The sequence below is a fragment of the Perca fluviatilis genome, chromosome 8 (assembly GCF_010015445.1).
Source record: "Perca fluviatilis chromosome 8, GENO_Pfluv_1.0, whole genome shotgun sequence".
NCBI classification, from domain to species: Eukaryota; Metazoa; Chordata; class Actinopteri; order Perciformes; family Percidae; genus Perca; species Perca fluviatilis.
In genome coordinates, this window is record NC_053119.1 from 12,940,992 (window position 1) to 12,950,948 (window position 9,957).

Genomic DNA, 9,957 nt, shown 5'->3' on the forward strand with positions numbered 1-9,957 from the left:
CATATTACTGTTGCAAATGTTTTTTGTTTTTACTAAATGCTTTCAGCCAAATTCTTAAGCTTGACACCGTGCTGTTTACTGCTCCATGATCACTGGTCCAACAGAAGCCACAATCTTAGGCTCAGCATTCATCTGGTCCACAGCCTCCACATCTCTCTTCATTTTGCTGGCGCATGACGGTTCACAGTTACTGCCGGGCATAGCTTGGCACACAGCTGTACTGCAGTGAATGTACACCTGAACAAGGAAAACTGTGTTGGCCGAGCAATACCAACATATTTTGTTGTATGCAATCCTCATCAATGGATTTAACCATTACCTGTTTCTTCAGGGGTTGCAATGAATTGTGGTCCACTAAAGTAAACATTTTGAAAAGGAAACGCCTGTAGTGAGTAGGGAAGTCCAGACCAGAGGAGGAAACAACTGGAATCAGTGAGGACAAGTAGTGATCATCCTTGTTTGGACACCTGGATGAAAAGAAAGTTATTTCAAGGCAATGACACTGAAAATACATTGAATAAGAAAGTCAGTGTCATTCAGTCATTTCAGCCCATTAATACATCAACATGGCAGATATTAGCTTATCTGCTCTATTTTGTTTCTACAAAAAGGCCAAAGATATGTTGAGGTAGTTAAGAAAGACTTTCTCTATAGTTTGTCCACCAGGATAACTGACAAGTTTATTTTTAAACTCTAAGGTGTTCAGTTTATATATATATATATATATATAAGATAATGTTTTGGGGCATTTTCAGCCTTTATTTTTACAGGACAGCTGAAGACATGAAAGGGGAGCGAGAGGGGGGAATGACATGCAGCAAAGGGTCACAGGTCAGAGTCGAACCTGGGCCCGCTGCGTCAAGGAGTAAACCTCTATAAATGGGCACCCACTAAACCAACTGAGCTATCCAGGCACCCAAGGTGTCCACATTTAAGTCAAACACTTTTTAAGATTATAATCAGTTTTCCCAATGAGCAGACTGGATGATAGCAATGTAAAACATGTTGTAAATTGATATTTTAGTTACCCGTCTGTGATAATTTCCCACTGGGGCAGACTGGAAGGGTTGGGGCCACCGGTTACCCAACAGCGACCAAGAGTCAGGACAAGAAGGGAATCTGTCTTTTTAAGGAGTTGAACCTCCACGTACACAGAGTCCCTCAGTATTTTGGTCACAGGATAGTCTGCCTTCGTGTAGAAAGAGCTATAGGCCGCATCCACTGTCAGAGCAGAAACCAGTTATTGTGCCAGCCCACATTATGAAATGATCTACAAACACAGCAATGCTGCCAGGCTGACTTGAACTTACCTTGATTACAATCCTTTGTATAGCATTGTCCGTTAGCCAACCTCAGCTGTACACTGATGGGTCCCAGAGCAGCAACCGGTAGAGGAGGATCTTGTAGCGGTAATACTTCTACAACCACAGTTTCAATAGAAGTGCCAGTGAACCTACCCTGGAAGAGCAATCTGAAAAGAGTGAACTGGCATTATGTTGCTTGGCCAGAAATTTTTATACCACAAACGTATTAAAAAAAGGTAATCCCTTACTCAAAGGAGCTGTCCCTGGTAACGGCTCCAAAAGGCCCAATACCCACTTCAAATGAGGAAGACATCCTGTTCTGATAGATAATAACACCAGGCTCCTCCTACAAAAGTAAAACTGGCAGGTGGGGTAACAATGTTTGAAAAAAAATGTATTAGTTAAAAAGTGGAGAAAATCAAGCTCTTACCATAACAATGGTGCCACATGCAGTAACAGGAAATTGGTAAATCACAAACTCTGAATTGGAGTCAACATATGTACAGCCTGGACCATGTCCCAACAGTGAGATTGACTCAAGGTCAATGCTGGGCAGAGTGGCATCTTTGGCCACTACAACAATGAACTGGGCATCCTTGGTGACCTGGACAGTCACTGGTGGCACAAAAACAGTCAACAATGTGCCGAATGGTTTGATATTACAGACCAAAGAAAATGTAACATGACCAGTCTACAGCCATTCTAAGGAATATTTTAGGGTTTACTTAGGGTAGAGCTAAGCTAAATGCTAACATCAGCATTCTAAGATACTGATAATTTTGACATGATGTTCACCATTTTAGTTTGGCATGTCAACCTTTGATAATTAGCTTCAATTTAAGTGCAGCTAAAGCTTATGGGAATGACAGTTTTGCAGGAATTGGACACCATTAAATCTAGACCTGATGCTGCTAGAGTGAAAAGTCAGAAAATCACCAAAGTCAATAATTCATCCTCTTGGATTTTGGATAGGATCTTGAATGTTTAGTCCAATAATATCCTTCTGCTGGTGTGGCTAAATTACAAAATGAGACCATAATATTAATGATCACAGTGGAATTTTATTCAGCAAAGGTTTATCAAAGTTAAACATATCCTCAGGTGACATATTGGCATTGGTAAAGTCACTGTAATATTATGCGTACATTGTGGAGCTTAACTCGAGTACTCCATTGTATGTTTTAACAAAGAAAATTACAGTAACTACTTAGATAAGTTACATGTACGACAAAGACATTTTACCATAGTAATATTCTATCTGGATCATTATAATTAGTAAAGTCATCCATTGATGTTACAATGCAGTATTTACTCAATACAACACTTTTTTTTTTTGTCTAAAACCTACCTGCTTTTCCGAAGTAGCATCCTTGGCCATCAAAGCAGCAGCTAATCACTTTACATGCATCTGCAGAGATACCAGAACCTCCACAGGGGATTCTCTGGGCTGCTGCCACCTCACAACTCGGGAAAGAAGGTGAATGCTTGCGTTGCTGTGGTTGCGGTTGCGGTGGCGGCGGCGGTGGCTGCGGTTGCGGTAGTGGCCATGGTGGCGGTGGTGGTGGTGGCTGCGGTTGCGGTGGTGGTGGCTGCGGTTGCGCTAGTGGCCATGGTGGCGGCGGTGGTGGCTGTGGTTGCGGTGGTCGCTGCAGTTGCTGTGGTTGTTGTGGATGTGGTGGTGGCTGCGGTTGCTGTGACTGTTGAACAGTTTGAGGAACCCGATGCCGGAAAAAAGATCCTGGAAGAACTAGTGGTACCTGAGGAAGTGTAGCGCCCTTTGTATACGGGTACTGAGCTTCTACCTTTGTCCAAACTAAGCACCCTAGCAGTGCTAGTGCCACTAAAGAGGTGACATTCCAGCGCTTTGCCATGATTAAACAGCAGTTTGACATGCACAGTCCCCAAGTTATATGTGCTGCCACATTTATACGTGACTGGTCTTGATGTTTTATAAACCCCACCTCTGAGGCCAAATAACCACAAACCACTATCTTTTAATAGCCACTTAAAAGCTACAGGGGCGTATTTTGTAATGTTGTGTTTCATTATTCAGATGGGTGATTTGAGAGGCCTTTTGTCAACTTCACAAGATCAGTTGTGGGACAAGGGGAAACACATGTTATCAGATCAGTAAATTGGGGTGGTTGACACATTGACATTAAAGTATTTATTGACAATTTAGGTCACAAAAACCCTTTCAAAGGTCTTTGTGACCTCAAGCTTTATTTGTTTGTCAAATGTTTATTTTGCTAGTGCGCAATGTTTTGTTTAGTTGGCAGATTGTCTTACACAACTAAACATTCAAATGTTTCCATGACACAGACAGAGAACATGTAGATCCCTTCCTCAAAATGGTTTTTATGCAGACAATTAAGTTAAAACTATTCTGTATAACTTTTACTGAAATACTGTGTAACCTTTGCTAAACAGCTGCCTTTCAGGCTAAGTTGCAATTACAGCATTACATTGAATTTCCCCTCAATTTACCGCTATCTTTCTGAAGTTTGTTAAGGCTGTAGCAGCAAAGCCCCTGAGTTTGTTGAATTGAGCAAGTGTGAGTTTTATTGCTTTTCATTTGTAAGCAGAAGATTACGTAATACTTCTTTCAAAAATTGTGTAGTGTTACCTTAAAGGGGCGCTATGCAGTTTTGGCAATTTATTCGCTGTTTTCTTGCTTTTTGCTCGCAGGTTTCTCTATAGAGCTCCCCCCTACTCCGCCAGATGGATTGCTTCGCATTTGCTTGGCATATCCATCTGGGAACTTTCCGTTGGAGAACGTTTGGGAAGAGGGGGGAAAATACTGGTTAGCTGATTGGATAAACCATCTCTCTATCACCTATGTTGGTGACAGACGGGCCAAATCAACCAATCAGATCAACGAAGCGTATGAAAATACAACCACAAGCCCCTGCTGCTGCAGGCAAAGCATAGCTCGTTAGCTCAGCAAGCAAGCAACATGTCGGTAAAGGATAGTTGCCGTTTGTGTAACGAGAATTTACAAATAAAAGGCAAAATTTCAGGTTCCCGGTCCATATTCCAAAAGAAGGATCCAAGAGAAAAAAGCATTAGCGAGCAGCTAACAGAATTAGGGCTACCGCTGTCTGAAAATACTGGTTAGCTGATTGGATAAACCATATGTCTATCATCACCTAAACCCTCCTCAAAACCAACGCTGATTGGCCCGATCGTTTGGCGAACGGCTCCAAATTTTCTCTATCTCAAGATGCCAGACTGATCTGTGAGTGGAAAACTGGAGCTCCCGAGATCAGGATGGTCTCACGAGGCTACCCCCCTACAGCTTTGGAATAGATATTTGGCAACACTGTTGTAAAAACTTGTTGGCGACTCTCCCCCCGCCCATCTTCTCCCTCTGGTCATGTGCATTTGTTTTCAAAGGAGCTGGCACGCACTGAGCCATATCCACTGAGGTAGACAGCTAGTAAGCTAGCTAGTAAGCCCGTAACAGACAGCGATCATAATAAAAACCTTTACAGACAATAGCAAACCGACTGAGGTCACAATAACAAGAAATACAAAGATTAAACAGAGTTTATCCCAAAGATACGTAGTGCAACAGCAAGAACACCAGGTCAGCATCGGATTTGCAGGCTTCTGTTTGTCTCAGTTCTCGCCATTCTGAAAACACAGGTCCGATGTTTACTCGTGTCTGACTCCTCGCTCGGTCAGTTTGCCGTTTCCTCTTTCTCTGTTCCTCCGACAATGCTTTCCTAGCTTTCTGCTTCTTTTTTGCGATGACGATAGTGTGGAAAACTCCATCGCTACCTTGTTCTTATAGCTAGCAGGTTCTTGGATGTATGTGTGCAGTGCCTTTAAGCAATTCGTTACACCGCGAGACCTGATATCACGCAATACTTGCTGACGCTGAGGCCGGCGGCTCGCCAGTGAATTTCCAAATCCTACTATGGCCATGCCAAGACCCACCCGTCAATAGCATTTATTGGCCAGGCGTCTATGCTTACGCAAGGTAACGTAACCCCATTTGTACCCTGACCAATCAGCTATCGTTAACCACTCAAGGTCAAAAGTCTAACCCCAACCAATCAAGCTGCTTCGTAGGGCGGGTCTTGGCGTGGCCATAGTAGGATTCGTAAATTTGCGGCCCGCCGGCCCAAAATTGCAAGGGTGGTTTTTCCGCTCACATGCCCTTGGGGGAAGCGAAGCGGCCACCATCCAACCCGAAAAAAGTCATATAACCATTCCAATGACTCCGAAGCTGTTCAGTTAAGGTAAATTAAGCTAAAAAAAACTGCACAGTTCCCCTTTAAGTGTAAGACCTTTACGATTGAAACATGGGATAACAGCTAAAATAATGCCCTGCCAAAAATGGACAAATACAATAATCAAAAATCTACTTTAGTGAATAAAATTGTTGATTGGACAACATAACCAAAAAAAATCTAATAATTAAAACATACTCAATTAACATGGTTTAAGTACATGTTTTTTCACACATTTCAATAGTTTCATGAAGTTTCTTTTGGGAAAAACTATGCATATGCAGTTGTATTGTTTGAAATCAAATAGACCCGACTTTGGAGACAACAACTATAGCCCCTTCATTTCCTCAGGACCTGTAGCACAAACCTCCCTAAATCCCTAAAATTCAAGAATGCAATCTTATTTTTTTGTGATTAACAATTTTTATTTTTTAAACAGCATACAAAACATACAATTCACAACTAGAACATGGTGTTTTGTCCATCTACCCAGACAACAAATCAAGAAAAGATGACAATATTCAAGACCATTTAACAAAATAGACAATAAACCATAAACAAAATAAACATCTATCTATAAATTGCAGGAACGTCTATCTGTCTGTCTGTGTGTGTGTTATGCGCATATCTCTCGAACTGTTAGTCCGATGGATTTCAAACTTGACAGGTGTCTTGCTACGCTCACGAGTAAGTGCAGTGCCGACATTGTTTGGATTAGAAATGCAAACGATATCGTTAAATATATATCGGTAAAAGAAGCACACATTGGCTTTTGCCACTCTAGCCGCTGGCCACTCCCCCTCTCACACTTCACACTGAGTGAGCACTTTGGCGGCTAAAATGTGAAATACACCTCAGACCCACAAACTGTGCAAAGTCGCACTACTTTGGACTGTCTTTGACTTTGAATAAACAAACGACAATTCACGAATTTAAGGACATTTCAGAATCCTACACATCCAAAGCACAACCAGCTACAGACACCAAGTGGCAGACAGAGCGTGATGCCATTTATAGGCAGGCTACCCGACACTGTTTTTGAGTCACATCGTTATCCGTGTTTGGGGGCGTGTTTGGTGGGAAGGTAACCCACACGCAGACGTGCAGAATGCTTTACAACAGAGGGGAGGGGGTGTTACCGCCTTTGACTCTTTTCCTGCTTCCAACGTTAGCTACATGATTGCTGGATATACCAAACTAACTTTTCTTCACTTTCCTGGAGCACGAGCGGATAGCTGAAAGGAACATTGCGGGCAAAAAAAAGGCGCTACTCTTTTCCATGTCTATTTTTTCGCTAAGAGGAAACTCAACAAAAAGCCTTTTGCCAAAACTAAATATCAAACAATTGCCAGACACTATATAGTATTAAGTTGCTGTGAGCTGTAGCCTACATTCACCACTTCTAAACAGAGGCAGAATATAAAGTAATCTCGGATATTATTCCTTCACAGCGCTGTGCAATGCGAGAAAATCTCAGAGCTGAACCGGGCAGACACAGCACTTTTCATCAGACTCACCCCGGGTTAATTAAGTCTACTGCTAACTATAACAGTACCGTCGCCAAAATACCCCCGCGAATCAAATCTCCTATTTCACCGTTAACTGTCAAGCCACTAAACCTGTATGGAAATTAACACCTCTGCTGAAATGTTAAATTCGTTTTACGATCATACAACACAAGACAACACTGTCTCTCTCTTTCTCTCTCTCTCTGCGTGCACACACACACACACACACACACACACACACAGTCCGGTTCTGGTGGTTGATGAACGCAGATATGTGCTGTTTAGCGCTCATAACGGGCCGGGTGTGTAGCACACTGCCATGTCGCTAATGTCTGATACTACACATTGTCATAGTGATATTTTGTGATTACTTTCTGAATCTACAATGTTCTCTGTCAGGTAAATCAGTAAGTTAGTAGTAGGGTATACAGGGGAGTTGCATATGAAGTGGTTTGGGGTCCTTCTGTAAGTCATTTTGGGGTACAATTGGGTTTTGATGAATTCTACATGCAGCAATACCACAGGCCAAGCAATCGGTCCATTCCAAACAAGCACATTTTAAATGGGCACTGCACTAGTATGTACAAATGACAACACCATAAGCCCATCATACACATATCTCCTCACACAAAGCTTCTTAGGAGCCCTCCAGAAAGCTCAGGTACTTACCCCATTTTCTAGTATAGACATCCATCTGGCAAACCGTTTATATGACATTTTTTCAAATGCTGCCACCCTAGCCAAGCCCATTCCTGGATTGACTGCACCCCTCCATTCTTCCATCCCTTTAAAATGATCTGTCTGGCTCATTAAACTAGTCTGGACCCAGCTTCTTATGTGCTTATCCATCCTGTTAAGATTAGCCCATCTCTCAGCACAAATAATCTTGGGCTGAATGGAACCTGGGTCCCTGCAGTCTGACATAGGTTATCATGTTATCATCCCGGTCCGAAATTCCTGGACCTTATCATAGGACCATAGGACATTAGGTAATTGGCCATCCTCTGTCTTACATTTCCAACAATTTTGTGTGTCTTTCAGACTACTTCTAAACAATCTGGAGGGAGTCCAATAGAAGCGATGCATAATCTTGAACTAAATGAGGCGCACCCTCACATGGCATGACATAGTTTCAATATTCCTACAGATTCTGTCCTCCATCCCCCAGGTTCTGCATAAGCATAGAATAATGCCCAGAAGCCTCATGACCTTTTCCATATTTCAGCAACACCTTATTTAAACATTCTGGTGCCTTCGGGGCTGAAGAACTGAATCCAAAAATCCCCACTAACAGATGGCGAAATGCAAGTTGCAAATAACAAAAAAATGGAGACCTAGAGATTCAATATGCCACCGAGATACAGATTCCCCAGTGTGACAATTTCTTTTTCCAAACAATCCCTTCAAAAAAGGGGATATCTACCAATACATAACTTAGGGTTTCACCAAATACTTGATGAAGTATTTAGATATGGATCCAGTTCAAACAGCTGGGCCACTTTGGTCCAAATGAATTATCGGATGTATTTTTGCCTCACTGTACAGTTTATCAGACAGGCTTTGTAAGGGCGATAATGGGGCAAGAACAGATTGCTCGATACAATACCAGGGTGGGGCTCTCTCAGGAGGAAGTGACCAGTGGGCCAGATGCCTTACGTTAAAATCATCTGTGTGTGTGTCTGTTTTGTATGTCTTTGAAATATCTCATTAACCGTTCATCCAATCTACTTCACTTGGTTTCCTGAGTACCCAATGAACTTGGGGTTTAGAGTTTGGAGCAGTTTGGACAGCGTAGGATATTAAACTGTGAAAATAACTAAAAGACTGAGGAAAAAAGGTTGAGGAAAAAAAGCACTGTCATAACGCTGGCTCTTCCGTGTCTACCCTTCACAATAAAGGTCCATCTTAAATTCACTAAGCATTTTGCTAAGAGGACACTCAATAAAAACTGATTTCTACCCTTCACAATAAAAGCCCAGCTCAAATTCACTCGGATCATCTTGCTTTGAGGAAAGTCAATCAAAAGGCATTTTTCTCTGACACTAGATCATATAGACACTATATCGTATTAAGTTGCTGTGGGCTGTGAATTCACCACTTCTTCCTTCTCACTCAGACTCACCCTCTAGGTGTAACGGAGTTAAAAATGCACTTTATTAATTCTAATTTCCAATTTATGTTTAATTTAATTTTAATCATATTGTAATCATTATTTAATGATGTGTTGGGTATTTGTGAATTTTATGTTATTGAGTTTAATTTATTTATAATTATATCATAAATATTAATCAGTTATGTGGATATAATCTCTAAGGTAAAGACAAATAATAGAACAACTAAAACTATCCAGTAAATTCAGGAAATTAGACAACTTTACTGTAATGCAGCCTTTAAAACCAGGAAAAGGCTTGTGCCATATAACGATATCCAACATTTGAGATGATATCTAGTCTCATATATGGATGTTAATATAATATTGATGTATTGCCCAGCCCTAATACCCAGATATGGGATACCTTGCTTTGGCTACTGAAATGCACCTGATTGGAAGGCTGTAACGGGGCACTGAGCTGTTAAAGGTAATGCTTCTGACTTTGACCAATTTACCCAAAACCTGAAATTTTTTAAAAAGAGTTAATGATCCGGAGTAGACAGGGTATTGATCTGCTAGGTTTGGACACAAAAAGTAATACATCATCTACATAAAGCATAGGTTTGTGCACTACCCGTCCTACCATAACACCTAGTTTCCCCCCTTATGGCTGCTGCCAAAGGCTTTATGGCTAAACAAAACAACAAAGGAAAAAGAGGTGTCTTGTTAATCATAAACTATTTCAAACTTTTCTTGCACAATGTTATGCTTCTGTCATATTGTGTGAAAGGTCTAGTTTTTCTTTTATTCAAGTT

The 9,957-nt window shown here is 41.4% G+C and overlaps 1 protein-coding gene across 1 annotated transcript; it reads right to left on the bottom strand.

The window, feature by feature from the left end:
• Positions 1-4: 4 nt before the first annotated feature.
• LOC120564143 (zona pellucida sperm-binding protein 4-like) lies at positions 5-3,245 on the bottom strand. The gene is made up of 7 exons (XM_039808885.1): positions 2,653-3,245; positions 1,735-1,919; positions 1,553-1,650; positions 1,311-1,471; positions 1,029-1,221; positions 320-467; positions 5-237 (listed from the first exon to the last, which is right to left on the bottom strand). The coding sequence occupies exons 1-7, from the start codon at positions 3,194-3,196 to the stop codon at positions 76-78; spliced, it is 1,491 nt and encodes a 496-aa protein (XP_039664819.1). The 5' UTR covers positions 3,197-3,245; the 3' UTR covers positions 5-75.
• Between the last annotated feature and the right edge of the window lie 6,712 nt (positions 3,246-9,957).

Bases quoted from the DNA above. Each gene is read 5' to 3' on its own strand.
- LOC120564143 (XM_039808885.1), bottom strand. From the start codon at position 3,196: ATGTCAAACTGCTGTTTAATCATGGCAAAGCGCTGGAATGTCACCTCT. The intron at 468-1,028 runs GTAACTAAAATA...CTTTTCATCCAG, and splicing joins TGGGAAATTATCACAGACGG to GTGTCCAAACAAGGATGATC. The intron at 238-319 runs GTAATGGTTAAA...TTCCTTGTTCAG, and splicing joins TGCAACCCCTGAAGAAACAG to GTGTACATTCACTGCAGTAC.